General features: G+C 51.5%; 1 protein-coding gene across 1 annotated transcript in view; it reads right to left on the bottom strand.

The window, feature by feature from the left end:
- The window catches only part of LOC119939420 (low-density lipoprotein receptor-related protein 1-like), a 43,752-nt gene that overhangs the window by 20,836 nt on the left and 7,838 nt on the right, over nt 1-15,078 (bottom strand). The window contains exons 8-20 of the mRNA XM_038759430.1: nt 13,702-13,911; nt 11,528-11,696; nt 10,921-11,086; nt 10,145-10,370; nt 9,302-9,427; nt 7,906-8,124; nt 7,102-7,413; nt 5,677-5,892; nt 4,998-5,213; nt 4,458-4,673; nt 3,087-3,325; nt 2,150-2,279; nt 922-1,106 (exon numbers count right to left, since the gene is read on the bottom strand). Of these exons, the coding sequence (XP_038615358.1) occupies nt 922-1,106; nt 2,150-2,279; nt 3,087-3,325; nt 4,458-4,673; nt 4,998-5,213; nt 5,677-5,892; nt 7,102-7,413; nt 7,906-8,124; nt 9,302-9,427; nt 10,145-10,370; nt 10,921-11,086; nt 11,528-11,696; nt 13,702-13,911 (2,630 nt within the window). The remainder of the gene's footprint in view (nt 1-921; nt 1,107-2,149; nt 2,280-3,086; nt 3,326-4,457; nt 4,674-4,997; nt 5,214-5,676; nt 5,893-7,101; nt 7,414-7,905; nt 8,125-9,301; nt 9,428-10,144; nt 10,371-10,920; nt 11,087-11,527; nt 11,697-13,701; nt 13,912-15,078) is intronic.

Genomic DNA, 15,078 nt, shown 5'->3' with positions numbered 1-15,078 from the left:
GGGAGGGAAGTGAGCTTGGAGAGAACAGGAAGCAGTGCCCAGAGGAATTAAGGGGCTGCTCTTTACTTTCAAGGAGCCCATCCTTTCCTGTCTGTAATCTATATAATGGTATTTGTGAAGCACTTACTATGTGTCAAGCATTGTTCTAAGCACTGGGGTAGATACAAGCTAGTTAGGTTGGGCACCCGGGGCTCAGTCTTAATCTCCATTTTACAGCCGAGGTAACAGGCACCGAGAAGTGAAGAGACTCGCCCAAGGTCACACAACAGACAAATGGCAGAGCCAAGATTAGAACCCAGATCCTTCCAACTCCCAGGCCAGTGCTCTATCCACTAGGCCACGCTGCTTCTCTATTGCAATGTCTGTCTCCCCTGCTAGATTACAAACTCCTTAAGGGCACAGATTGAGTTCATTGACTATTCTCCCAAGTATTTGGTATGATGCTGTGCACACACAGTTGGCTGTAAGCTCCTTGAGGACAGGTAGAGAAGCAGTATGGTTTAGTGCTGCTAAGTGTGGCTTAGTGGAAAGTCAGAGGATCTGTGTTGTAATTTGGGCTCTGTCTCTTGCCTGCTGTGTGACTTTGGGTGAGTTCTCACTTAAGTTTCTGTGTCCCAGTTTCCAAATCTGTAAAATGGGGATTCAATATCTGTCCTCCCTCCCCTTAGAGTATTAAGCCCCTTGTGGGACAGGAACCATCAGATCTACCCCAGCAAATAGTAAGTGCTTAATATTACAGTTATCAGATTCTCCCGTGCACTCAGTACAGTGCTATGCACACAGTGAATGGTTGATAAATGCTACCAATTGTCTGGGTCCCAATTGTACAGTTCAGTTTGTGCTTTGGTAATGGATTTCACTCTGGGCACGTGACCAAGGTGCCTCTCCCCTCCTCCACCCCCACACATCTGCTGGACTCACTGGACCACTGGGAGTCTGGAAACAGGTGTGGGAGCAGTGGGCATCGCCGCAGGCTGGCACCGCACACTGTCCACCCTCGTCAGTCCCATCCACGCAGTCGGGATGTCCATCACAGACGCGGCTGGTGGCAAGGCAGGTCAAGGAGCCACACTGGAATTCGCCCCTGGGGCAATGACGAGGGTCACCTGTGGGGAGAGGAGAGGTGCATGCTTTGTTCTCGATCTCTACACTCAACAAGCAACAGCTAAGGCCAGCCAGGACAGCTACCAGCCACCTGAAATGGGCATTTTACAGAGAAAAACCAGTCTCAGGTTTAGAACTCATCCCTTTGTTAATCTTGCTAGGTTTTGGGAGGGGGTGTGGCATGCAGAGAAGGAGAGGAATAAAGGTAGGAGAGGAGCTGGGCAGTTTGAGCTGGGCCAGGGACTCCTTGGGGAGAAAAGAGAGTGGGGCCTCACCCTTGCAATCCGTGCCTCTGGTTCAACCAGAATGGTGTTTAGGGCAAGATCCATTGCAAACAGGATTGTTTGGGTGATTTATGTGCTGGTTAGCTGTTCACAGGATACTGGGTGAGTGGCTTGCACTCTTGGGTCAGCATTAAGGACTTCAGCCAGTTTAGAGGGCATAGGGAAGCAAGTGGAGACCATGAGCTCCTCAGACAGTAGTTAAACCCAATCTCTGTATTCTTCCAAGCACTTAGTACAATGAATACTGCAGATTACGTTCCTTGAAGGCAGTGATCACGTCAACTACTGTACTTTCCCAAGGGCTTAGTAGAGTGCTCTGCACACTACAGGTTATGCTCCTTGTGAGCAGAGTTCATGTTTACTAACTCTGTTGTACTCTCCCAAGCGCTTAGTGAGTGCTCTGCACACTGCAAGCTCCTGAAAGGCAAGGATTGTGTCTACTATTGTAATCTCCCAAGCACTCACTGCAGCACTCTGCAGGGAATGGGTGCCCCATCGGTACTGTTGACTGCTAGTCCAGCCCCATTCCGCTCAGCCATGGCTTTGCCCTGCTGTTCTGCCCTCCAATTGGTCAGGGCCACTCACCACGGGCAGGTCTGCCTGGATCCAAGTCCCCTTGGAGTTGGAGAGCTGGGCCCAGCGCCCCAGGTGGTCTTGATGATAGGCTAGGCCCCCCGACCACCACCTGGCTGTGCCGGGCCACTAGGGATTGAGGGAGTAGCCACCATGCCACTGCTGCTCATGGTGACCCTCCTACTCACAGTCAATCTCATCGCTGCCATCCTTGCAATCAAGCTCCGCATCACAGCGCCAGAAGCCAGGCACACACTCGTCCCCGCTGCGACAGGGCCACTGCCTTGCCCTGCATGCTGCCTTCCTGGGTGGGCAGTCCTTAAGAGGAAAGGGAAAGAGTTGTCACAGGAAGCCACATGGGGACCGGCCCCTACTGCTGCTCTGCTACCTGGAGGTGGCAGCATGGCCGGCCCTAATGGGGAGGGCAAGAGCCGAGTTGTAGTTCCAGCTCCACCCCGGCCTGCAGGAGGACAGAAAGCAAGTCACTTCACTTGCGGAGCACAGCCCAGCCTAGTAGAAAGGACACAGGCCTGGGATTCAGAGTACCTGGATTCTGGTCCTGGTTCTGCCATTTGCCTGCTGCGTGACTTTGGGCAAGTCACTTAACTTCTCCATGCCACAGATTCCTCTTCTGTAAAATGGGGATTCAATACCTGTTCTTCCTCCTACTTTTAGCCCGTGAGCCCCATGTGGGACACGGACTGTGTGCTAACTGATTATTTTGTATCTACCCCAGTGCTTAGCACAGCACTTGATCTGATTATCTGGTATGCACCTAGGGCTAAGCTCCCTCTAGACTATAAGGTTGTTATGAGCAGAGAACATGTCTACCAATTCTTATACTGTACGCTCAAGTGTAATACAGTTCACAAATACAATCGTCACACAAGTGCTAAATCAATACCATTAATTTAAGACTTGGGACGGAAGGGAAAGATTGTTGCAAGTGTCACTCAAAACTTCTCAAACAACCACAGGCACACCAGTGCCCACTAGCCAGGCCAGGGACCAGGGACTAGCAAAGTGTCAGAAGAAGGGATGGACCAAATGTGGGCTTTTGGGGGCAGCTCCCAAGGCCACAGAGTCCAAGCCCCCACGCACCGGCTCACCCGCGCCCACACCCACCTGCTCATCCGTGCCGTCTCTGCAGTCCACATCCCCATCGCAAATCCAGGCATTGGGCATGCACTCCCCACTGGAGCGGCAGGATCCCTCTCCTGGGCGGCACTGGTGCGGCCCCCGGACAGGGCAGCCTTTCTCATCCGAGCGGTCCTCACAGTCCCAGTCCCCATCGCAGCGCAGGGACAGTGAGATGCACTGGCCATTTGTGCAGCGGAACTCCAAGGGGCTGCAGACTTTGTGGCCTGTGGGGAGAAGGAGTCCCCCAGCTCATTCTTTTAGGGCTTGGGAGAACCTTAGTTTCACAGAAAGCAACAGGGCACTTGAGCCCCAGAGCCCACTTGGCCCCTGTCTCGCTCACCATGCAGATGGCCAGAGTAGACATAAGGGATAGAAAGAGCATCCCTGGGAATGGAGGAAGGTGGCTCTGCCCAGATTCCTGGGATCCCTTGGTGGCCACCACACTCCTGAGTGCTAGACCCACCCAATAAATTAATCTCCAATCCCAACCCCCCTTCTCCACAATCTCAGGGTCTCTACTTGGATGTCCCACTGAAACCTCCACATATCCAAAAATCCCTTGCCTTTCTGTCCGGATCCTCTCTTTTCCCTCCATCCTTCCTGTCTCAAGGATGGACAGGGTTAACGGCATTATGCTCAATGCTCTCTCCCCCTTCAATTTACACAGTCAGTCACCAAATCTTATTACAGCTCAGTCAATCTCCATGTAGTAATTGAGGCATAGAGAAGGTCACAGAGTTCGGATTAGAATCTAGGTCCTTCTGAGAAGGAAGATGGAAGAAGGAAGGAAGATGGAAGAAGGAAGGAAGATGGAAGAAGGAAGGAAGATGGAAGAAGGAAGGAAGATGGAAGAAGGAAGGAAGATGGAAGAAGGAAGGAAGATGGAAGAAGGAAGGAAGATGGAAGAAGGAAGGAAGATGGAAGAAGGAAGGAAGATGGAAGAAGGAAGGAAGATGGAAGAAGGAAGGAAGATGGAAGATAATTTGTTAAGCACTTGTGCCAGGCACCGTACTAAGCACTGGGCTTAGTGTCAGGTTGGACACATTCCCTGTCCCACCTGGGGCTCACAGTCTCAATCCCCATTTTAAAAGATGAGGTAACAGGCACAGAGAAGTGAAGTGACTTGCCCAAGTTCACATCACTAAGCCACACTACTTCTCAGCTTGTACTTACCTACCTACCAAGTGCCTAGCACATAGTAAGCACTTAAATACCGCTTTAAAAAAAAATGGATTGACCTGCAGACTTTGCCCTGGTGGAGTCACATGGAGAGGGGCCGCTGGACACCCCCCCCATCTCCAGCCAGCCAACTACCCTCCCACCCACAGGGTCCCGAGGCCCATGCAGAAGGCTGACCGCATTCTCGTTCATCGGCCTGGTCAGCGCAGTCAGGGCTGCCATCGCACAGCCAGCTCTGTGGGACGCAGTGAGTGTGGTTGTCGCAGCGCAGGGCACATTCCTCCGTGGGCTGCCAGCAGTCATGTTCGTCCGAGCCATCGGGACACTGCTGCACCCCGTCACAGAGGTAGCGCTCCTCCACACACTGATGACCGTTCAAGCACTGGAAGATGCCTTGGAGGAGGAGAGAGAGAAGGGAGAGGCGAGAGCCCAAGTCCCCCAAATACTCCAGGGGAAAGACCCCTGCTCTCTCTACAGCCACCCCCCTAACCCACCCGATCTCAGACTCCCCATCTAGACCCAGAACTTAGCCCTGCACACCCTGACTCTCTTGGGGCACTCTGGGCCCCAGTGAGAACACGGCGGGTCAGGCCACAGAAGGAAAGTGGGAGTGCCACCATGCAAACCACCCCATGGGGTGGTGTGTGTTGGGGTGGTCTCCAACCTGCACCCCGCGCCCCACCAGCCGATGGCTCAGGAACCCCCGCAGGGCCCTACCTGGGCCTCTGCACAGCTCCGAGCAGTTCTCCTCATCTGAGCCATCCCTGCAGTCCCATTCCCCATCGCAGAGAAACTCATGGGAGACACACTCGTTCCCATCATGGCAGAGGAAGAAGGAGCGGCGGCATAACAGGGGCGGTCGTGGTGGCGGTGGGGATGACCTGGGGGACGACGCTGGGGGCTGCGAGGCCGTCAGCTTTTGGGCCTCCACCGCTGCAGGAAAGGAAGGCAGTCGGTCAGCTCTGACTCCACATCCCAGGCATATTGGCATAGCCGTAGGGAGGGACAGCCCCCTCCTCGCAGTAGGCCAGGTGGACAGTCGACTTCTCCCCTTCTTGGAAGCAGCATGCAAAACCCCAACCATAGCCCCTCTAGGCATCTCAGAGCAAGAAGAGCCATCATGAGAGCTGGTTTTATGGTCTTGGAGCACTGCTACAGACCACAGCTCATGGTGCTCGGGCTCCAGGAGGTGAGAGTGCAGGGACCAAAAAGTTTGTGCTAGCTACTGTACTCTGCCAAGAGCTCAGTACAGAGGTCAACACATAGGTGGTACTCAGCACAACTCTCAGCCCACAGTAAGCATTCGGTAAGTGCCCACTGCCGGATGAATGAATTCTCGCCCATCTTTTCTGGACATCGGACTGGGGAGGGGGGCACACAGTAGAAGGGAACCCACCTGGGGCCCGCAGGTCTGCAGAGTGCCAGACAAGAACTGTCCCAATGCCAGGCTCCTTCAGGGCAGAGAACGGCGCCATGGTGCGGCGATCCCACAGCGTGAGGGCACTTTGGTTCACAGATACCAGGTAGGGGGCATAGGCTGCGGTGAGCTTGTGAGTCCAGCTCTTGTCCAGGACAGAAGCACGGCGCTTCGCAAGGCTCAGAACCTGGAGGCCTGAAGGATGGTGGGCTTAGAGCTCCCTCCCTCTGGCACCCCCTTTTCCAGCCCCTCCAGTATGACTGACATGACCCTAGGTGCTTACTACAGTGCTCCCAGAGAGGGTTCCATAAGTTCCATTGCTACTGTTGTGACAGTTATTTTAGCTTTACATTGTGCCCAAACTAGTCTAGCCTAAGAGGTATCTTACTAAAGAGTCTTGGGAAAGTGCCCTCCTGTGAGTGCTGTCTCCAGGAAGGTTTCCCTAACTTCTGCTTTCACCTGGTTCTAGCTCCTTCCCCCATGACCGGCCCAGTGATGCATCCTATTGTTCAAGCATTCACCACCCGCTACAGAGCCACCACTGCCTCCCCTGCTAGACTGTGAGCACTTTGAGTACCAGGATTGGGTCTATTAACTATTGTGCTCTGCTTGGAGGGCTTAATATGGAGCTTTGACCAGTGGGTGCCCAATAAGTGCTAGTGGTTGGTTGATCCAGAATGACAAGCATTAGGCTATTCCATTAGAAGGTTACCAGGTCAGTGTTAGGGCCCCACTGAGTTTGGCATGGGGCAGCTGAGGACAGTCAGTGACCTGCTAGCTTCCCTGGAAGCCTTGAGGGAAAGAGATGAGATCAGTCTTCCCCATCCTTGGCCAGGGCTTAACTCCAGCTGGTCGGGATGGATGCAGAGAAGGGGGAAGGCAGAGTCTGGAAGACCCCATATGGGAAACTGGCCCTCTGGGGAAAGACTATCATGTTTGGTGTCAGAATAATAACTGTAACACTTGTCAAGCATTTATGTGGCAAGCCCCATACTAAACACTGGGGTAGATAAGAATCACACTGGACAATTTCCTTTCCCACGTGGGCTTCAGTTTAAGTAGGGGGAGAATAAGTTTCTCATCTCCATTTTAGATGAGAAAACTGAGGCACTGTGTAACTAGAGGAAACTCAATTAGAACCTCCTGAGTTCTAAGCCCATGCTTTCTTCCATTGGGCCTCATTCCTTCTCTGTACCCTTCTCCCAAAGTCCACCCATGACCTGGATACTACAGTCCTGGGCAGGGTGTGTGAGGCCCCCCGCTCCCTGGGAGATGGGCTGCCCAGCCTCTCCGTAAATACTAAGGGCTGCTCTGGGGTAAGACTGATTCTGTTCCCCTCTAGTGGGAGAGAACAAGGAACCCCGGCTCAGGCTGGCCTGCAGTCACACCTCCTTGACCTCTTACCAGAGTCCTCGGTGGTCCAGAGAATACTGGATGACCTCGTGTCCAGGGCCATTGGCGTGTCTGCTTGCCAGGTGCCATTCCAGATGTCCTGCACATTCTGGCCACCCAGCTGCATCCCCTGGAGGGGTTTGTCCCTCTCGACCCAGTACAGCCACCCCTTGGGCCAGTCCAGGAGAAGACGCAGAATCCCGCTGGGGGAATGATAGAGCATCCTGGGCTGTAGGTCTGTGGCTTTCGTCACCTGAATGGCTTTTCTGTCACATGGGAGCCAGTACAGGTCCCCAGTGGACACATCCACACTGGCTGAGCACACTGCAGACAGACATACAACCCATCATTGGTGCCCCTCCCTAACCTCCCCCCTCCCCAACGACCACCCAGGGTTCAGAAAGGTGGGGAGGGGAGAAAGCTGGGGCCCACCAGCTCTATGGGCCCCTTCATGACTATTGCTAGCCCAGTACTGAATGGGCCTCTTGACATCTGCCTCAAACCCCTGAGTCAGGCTGTCCCCCAGAAGCCACAAATGGTCCGGCCCAGATGATTGGAACCCATCATGGCAGCTTGTCCTTCTGGATCAAGTTCCAACCCCTTGACCTCACCACAGCAGAGCCCTGAGTTCCTAGGGAACCAGGGCTGGGGTTGAAGCTTTGGGGGCAGCATGTGATCGGGCAGACTTGAGAACAAGATCCCCCACTTCCTCCAAGACTCCAAATCCACATTTGGCCCTAAGAGACTTTTGGAAGGACATGGTGTGTCGAGGGGTGGACATGTGTGCACATGCACTGCCCATGGGATCTCACTTACCTGGATGGTCAGTCAGGATCTCCTTCCCTGAAGAGCCAGTAGAGTGCATCAGATGACCAAAGTTATCGATCCAGTAAACGGTGTCCCTCTTCCAGTCATAGTCCAGCAGGGAAATGGTTTTTGGGTGTTCCTGGAGCAGAGTCTTCTCTTCAGTCATGCCCAAGAAGCCAACTTTCAGTAAGAAGACTTTTTTGCCAGAGGAGAAGACAAGTTTCAGCTCTACAAAGGAGAAGGTTGAAACTAGAGGAGCCTCCTTGACTCAGATGTTGAGATTCAGTGAGCCCCTGGGTTCTGTGCCTAGTTATCAGTTGTTTATCCCCACACCCCAGCATTTAGTACAAAGCTTTGCACAGAGTAGACACTCAGTATGGTCACTGCTACAACTTATGGAAGGGAGAACCATAAGAACATTGCTATTTCCTTTTCTCCCACTCCCTTCGGCATCACCCTGACTTGCTCCCTTTTTTCGTCACCCCCACCCAGTCCCACAGCACTTATGTACGTATTTGTAATTTATTCATATTAATGTCTGTCTCCCACTCTAGACTGTAAGCTCCTTGCGGACAGGGAGCTCCTTGCCTGTTTATATAAAGTAACACTAAACTAAGCATACTAAATAATACTTAGTACAGTGCTTTGAACACAGTAAGTACTCAATAAATACAGTTGAATGAAAAAAAATTAGGTTGAGTATGAACTACAAACCCTGTGAGGTACAGGTACTTAGTATGAGGGAGAACAAGTATTAAATCCACTTTACCAGAGGAAAGTGAGGTACAGAGAAGTAACTCGCCCAAGGTCACAGCAGACAACTAGCTAGTCTGCTAGTTGTCTAGAACCCAGGTCCTCTAACTTGCAGGCTTGTGCTCTTTCCACCAGGCTGCTCCCCTAGAGAGTTAGTTATGTCTTCCAGTGTTACAGGACAGACAGGTGAAAGCATCCTAAAGATATAGTCATTAGGTGGGGATGCTCAGTGAGCAATAGTCCCTGACTGCAGCCAAACAAGAAACCAGGGACTCCTGGCTCCACTATGTAGGCAGCCAGCAAAAGCAGAACAAGATTCCTTGCCATTGGTGCAGCCCTCTAAGCAGAGGCTGCCCGCGGAGTCCTCCCATACCACAGTTCTCATTGGAGACAGACGGCAGACTAGAAGATCTGCTAAGTCCCTCTCCTGGGGAGCTGATGGCTGCCCACTGCCCACCATCTGGGTACTTTGTCCCCAGGCAGAGCTTTGTCTAGGATAAGAACCTGGAGAAATGTTGGCCTCCTATGCTGCCGTCTGTTCCAGGCTCTTCCCACCACCCACACATGTGGCAGGAGCCTGCACCCACTATCCTTGCCCAACAGCCCAGAGCCCCTATCTAGAGCAGACCTGGATCATAGGGGGCACACTCACCAATGCACTGGCCAGCTGGAGACAGAAACAGGCCCTCAGGGCAGGCACATTTGTAGCCTTGTGGGTGGATAGGCGACAGGAGGCACAGATGGCTGCAGGACTCGGGCAAACAGACTGGGTGGCTGTCTGCTTGGAAGGAGAGAGTTCAAGTGATCAGCTGCCCGACCCCTCCAGCTCATCCACAGCAGTCTGTGGAAGGACTGAGGCAGTGGGCCAGGCCCTCTGTGGAGGGAACTGGGTGTTTCCTGCTTCATTCTGCTGCTCCCAACTTGATTTTATGGTCCAGGGAAGTTCTCAACTAGAAGAAGAATCTTAAGGTTCAAAATTCCTGGGAAAGGGGGCAGGAGGCCCTGGAAAAATGGCTACAGGTTTAGCCTCACTTCCAAGGCCAGCCCCATCCAGGCCAACTTCCAACCTCAGGGAGGTGAGAAGTAGTCAGGAGGCCAGCCATACACTTTTTCCCTGCCACCCCCACCCCAGGAAACCCTCAGAAATGTTACTTGCACTAGGATCTGGCCCACAGGTTGGGCTTCTCCAGGTAAAGGCAAGCCCTGAGGTTTTTTTCCCTACCTGGGTAAGACCAGTGGGGCTAATGCTAGTGATCACCAGGTCTGCTAGCCAACACCACAGGAGGGTTGCTTTAACCAACTCTGTCTACCTTTAGGTGGGCTGGCTATCTGCCCCTGTGGGTTTTGGGCAGGTTTCACAGCGCCCCTGGGAGTGGGCCCCTTTCCACAAGTCCTACACCAAGTCCCTCCCTTCCACTGGGGCCCAGCCCAGACTCCCCATGGCCCAGCCAGATGACCAGCCCACCTTGCCAGAAGGAAGAAGCAGTTGACTCACTTGGGGGTTGCTGGAGCGTGTGGAGCACGGCCAAGGCCGAGATGGAGGCATTCAACAGCACCGTTCGCTCCCCCAGGGCACGGCGGGGTGCTCTCAGCACCTGGAGCTTGTCTGCCCAGAAGACCCAGTTTTCAAACACAGCCAGGCCCACCGGGTCCTGCTCTTCCAGCGGCATTTGAGGAAAGGAGTGTCGTCCGCGGCCATCCACTTTCACTGTCTCTAGGGACTGAAGGGTCAGAGGTCAGCAATGGTCACTGGAATCACAGTGACTTACTGCCAAAGCACAGGGGGAAAGAAGTGGTGAACTTCGGTTTGGTACTCCCCGTTCCACTAGAACAACTGTTGTCTGGACATGATGTAAGGGAGGAGGAGTTAGGAGTTATGATCTCCCCATACCATGCATCATCTGTCCTGGTAGGTCACCACCCACACATTGACTTAGGACAAGCTGGTATGTACATGCAGGAAACAGTGGGCAAAGCATGATTATGCTCCGCCTCCTAGCCTTATTACTCACGGGCAGGAAGTGTGTCTATCAACTGTTGCATTCTCCTCAGTACTTGGTACAGTACTCTGCAGACATTAAATGCTCAGTAAGTACCATTGACTGATTATGCTACACCCACTCCAAATATGCCCTCAGATAGGGAGACCACTGAACCAACAACTAGAGAAGAGCTTGGGGATGGAAGGGGAGGCCGTGTTCGTTCTTGCAAATGCTCAGTTTCCAGGCTGTCAGCATGGCCCAGCAGAGAAAGCCTTTTAGCCTTTCCTACCTCCTTATACTCGCTGATCCAGTACAACCGGCCAGTGATGTAGTCGAGAGTCAGGCCAAAGGGCTCCTCCATGGTGACCACGGCCAGCACGTGCCGGTCCGACCCGTCCATACCAGCTGCCTCGATCCACATTCTGCCTCTTTCGCGGTTGACCCAGTACAGGTACCTGGGGAGAGAGCCCTACTGTGACCCCAAATACTCTGTCTGGCAGCGCATGTGTGCGTGAGCTTGTTGTGGGCAGGGAATGTGTCTGATACTGTAATTTCCCAAGTGCTTAGTACAATGCTCTGCACGCAGTAAGTGGTCAATATGATTGATTGACATTGACCCGCCCCTCCATCCCCCAACCCAAGAAGTAGACCACCCTCTGGATGAAGTGTGCTGGATACCAACAGAATGCAGCCGACAGTCCAGGCCTGACCCAGCAGTAGCAGTCAGACAGTCTGAGGAGATGGACCCTCCCTCAGACCACACCAGTACTTCCTGCTTTGCCCCCATGCTTCATTTTCACCCATGTCTCTGACCTGAAATCCTGAAAATTGCAGACAAGTCTAGCCAAATGGTCCAAATAGAGGTAGAGACATAGAAGCTGGGTGGGAACTCTTACCTTTTGGCAGGAAAGACGTTTAGTTGCTCAGGGGTGAGATCCTTCTCCAGAATTTTGACATAGCCCCGGCCATCTGGAAGCCCTGCCCAGATCACTCTGGCCTCGTTGCTGGCCCAGTACAGCTGCCCCGTGAACCAGTCCACTGCGATGCTGTTGACACCTTTAAGTTCTGTGGGCAAGGAGCAACTTGGGGACCACATGGCTGTCTACAGTAACCATGTCCCCAGGACAGGATGCTTTAAGTAACCATCCCAGTGCTCAGCCCTTAAGATTACTAGGGAAACACCTTGCCCCCCTCCCTGCCATTCAGGGAGTGTGGCAGAGGTCCTTGGCTCAGAGCACTGTCAGCAGAGCTGCATTGCTGAGGAGAGAGTCACTAATATGGATACTGGGGCCCCTCTAGACCTAGTGTCTGTTCATAGACCCAGATCTAGGAGGATGATCTCAGAAAAGTGGCACTCCCAAACTAGGGAACAAGTTAGGTTCTGAGAGCTTTAACCCCATGGTCAATTAAGCAAGAACATCAAAACTTGTCCCACTAGCTGGGCTGGGAGGTGCAGGGAAGGAGACAAAAGGAAGAAAAATAAGGAGAGTTTTCTCTAGACTTCAAAGCTCCTGGTGGATGGGAATGTTTCTACCAAGTCTGTTGTACTCTCCTGAGCTAAAGCAAACACTAGGGTTAGATCCAAGTTTGCCCAAGTCTTTGGGCTCCCAAAGTTCACCCTATCCAATGGTATTTGAGCACTCTGTTTAGAGAACTGTATTAAATGCTTGGGAAAGTACAATAAAATTCCCTTCCTCAAAGAATTAATTTAGCAGAGGAGACACTAAAATAAGCTATAAGTAGAGGGAATGACTAGATTAAATGTAGCTAAGTGATGCATGAGAACACAATCAATCGCATTTGAGTGCTTACTGTGTGCAGAGCACTGTACTAAGCGCTTGGGAAGTACAAGTCGGCAACACATAGAGACAGTCCCTACCCAACAGCAGGCTCACAGTCTAGAAGGGGGAGACAGAGAACGAAACCAAACATACTAACAAAATAAAATAAATAGAATAGATATGTACAAGTAAAATAAATAAGTGCTTAGGTGATAGTGAAGAGGCAGTAAGATGGGAAAATAAGGTAGAGAGATGAGAGAAACTGGGGAAGGCTACTCAGAGATGGGATTTCAGAAGGGCTTTGAAAGTGAAGAAATTGAAAGTGGAGATGTGAAGGGAGAGGGACTGAGCAAGGGGTCATGAGATACAAGATGGAGGAACAGTGAGGAGGTTAGTATGAGAGGAGCAAAGCATGCAAGCTGGGTGTAGTTAGGACAGCTGATCAAATGCCTTCATGCTGACAGTGAGGAATTTTCTGCATGATGCAGAGAAAAGAGCAGCCCTTGTATGCTTGAGGTGTGGGGAGATGTATGCAGCTCAGCATTCGTGGCAGTGGAGAGGGAGGAGCCTAGCTGAAAGCCACAGGAGGCCTTGCTGGGAAAGAGGGCAGCCTAGTGGAAAAAGCACAAGCCTGGGTGTCAGAGGACCTGGTTTCTAACTTGGCTCTGCCACTTACCTAGTGTGACCTTGGACTGGTCACTTCACTTCCATGCCTCACTTTCTTCAACTGTAAGGAGGTTTTAAAACCTGTTCTCCATCTTAGACTGAGTTTTATATGAAAAAGGGACTGTGTCCAACTTGATTAACTTGTATCTACCCCAGCACTTAGAACAGTGCTTAAATACCATTTTTATTTTTTTAAAAAAAGAGTAAAAATAAAGTCAGCAGCTGCCCACTTGGCCCCAGTGCTAGGAACAGTTAAGCACTAAATACTATTATAGTAATTAATGGTTAAAGCAGTCCAGACAGGCTCAAAGGAGCCAGTTTTCTGGATGTTGAGACTTCCTGGGATAACTAATTAATTAGTGATGGTATTTGTTAAGCACTTGGTATGTGCCAAGTACTGTTCTAAGCACTGGAGTAGAAACAAGGTAATCAGGTTGTCCCACATGGGGCTTACAGTCTTAAGCCCCATTTTACAAATGAGGTAACAGGCACAGAGAAGTTAAGTGGCTTGTCCAAGGTCACACAGCAGACAAGTGGGGGAGTGGGGATTAGATCCCATGTCCTCTGACATCCAAGCCTGTGCTTTTGCCACTAAGCCACACTGCTTCTCTAGAACAGCTTACCTGGGTAGAGAGGTACTGAGTTAGCTTTTCCAAGCACAAACACGTTCAAGATTTTTTCTTTGTCAATCCAGTAGTAAAGTCCCCTTCTGAGGTCATAGGCCACAGCAGCAGGATGGGTCTTGGTGGCCACAAGGGACCGGTAAGCACCAGTCTGGATATCCAGGGTAGCCAGCTCCTCATCTGCAGCTACCAGAATCTTGGTCACATTGTCTGCAGCAGGACATAAGAGGAGCACTTGGAAAATGGAGCCGGCACAGATAGGCACACGGTATGCGCTCAATAAATACAATTGAATCAGTAGGCAGAGTGGAATAAACAATAATATTTGAGTGCTTATATGGGGTGGGGAGGGGGAGAGTATACATTATAATAGAAAAGGGGTAGGGGAAACAAAATATAAGACTATCTATATAAACATTGTGGGGCTGAGGTGAGCATCAAAGTGCTTAAGGGATACATGACCAATATAAAGCATAATGAAGTTGGTAGGCATGGTCCTTGCCTATAAGGAGCTTACAGTCTATAGGGGGAAGACATTAAATTAGATAGGGTTCTAGGTGCTGAATGGACAGGACCCCAGAGAAGCAGAAGTCAACCAGAGAGGAGATGAAGGGTCAGTCTTGGTTAGTCAGATTTCTAGTCATTCATTCATTCTTATTTGAGTGCTTACTGTGTGCAAAGTAATCAGGAGAGTATAATATAAGAACAGACACATTCCTTCCCACAGTGAGCTCAGTTTAGATGGGGATAGTCAGATGGGATGGTGGGTGGGAGGTGCCAGAGTGCCCCTTTTGGGTACACGTTTTGTGTAGAATGTGAGTAGGAAGTTAGGCTGAGTGGCTGGGGGTCATGCACCCCATCTGAGTTTATCAGCTGTGTTAAGGGAGCCAGCAGGTGTGCTGACATTTAACAGCCACCTGGGCCCCAGCCACAAACCAATAATCTTGCTGTGTTCTAGGAAATGGGGCTGGTTTTGTGTGGACTCAGAACACACCACCAGCAGGAGAGTTGCTTCTTCTCCCCTCCCTGGGACCATAACCAGGTACACTATTGGAATCTCCCAAGCATTTAGTATGGTGTTCCTCGCAAAAGTAAGCACTCAGATACCATTCACTGATTGGGTACCCTGCTTGTCCATTTTAGCCCATGTTTCCACTTGAGTCAGCCTGCCTCCTCCTAGGGAGTGACATATTGGGTGCTAATGCATGCAGGAATGAGTTGAAGTTTATCCTGGGAAAAGTTGGTGCTTTCCTTAAGCTCATATGAGGCAGGCAACAATGAAGAAACCCATTAAGATGTTTTTCCAGAGACCGTGGCCAAGATAGGTTCCTGGGCCAGGAAAGCACACCACCCCCGACTCCCACCACCTAATGGCTT

Source organism: Tachyglossus aculeatus, chromosome 17 (assembly GCF_015852505.1).
Source record: "Tachyglossus aculeatus isolate mTacAcu1 chromosome 17, mTacAcu1.pri, whole genome shotgun sequence".
Taxonomy (NCBI): domain Eukaryota; kingdom Metazoa; phylum Chordata; class Mammalia; order Monotremata; family Tachyglossidae; genus Tachyglossus; species Tachyglossus aculeatus.
The sequence above is the reverse complement of the archived record's forward strand: the minus strand, read 5'-3'. Positions and strand labels throughout refer to the sequence as shown.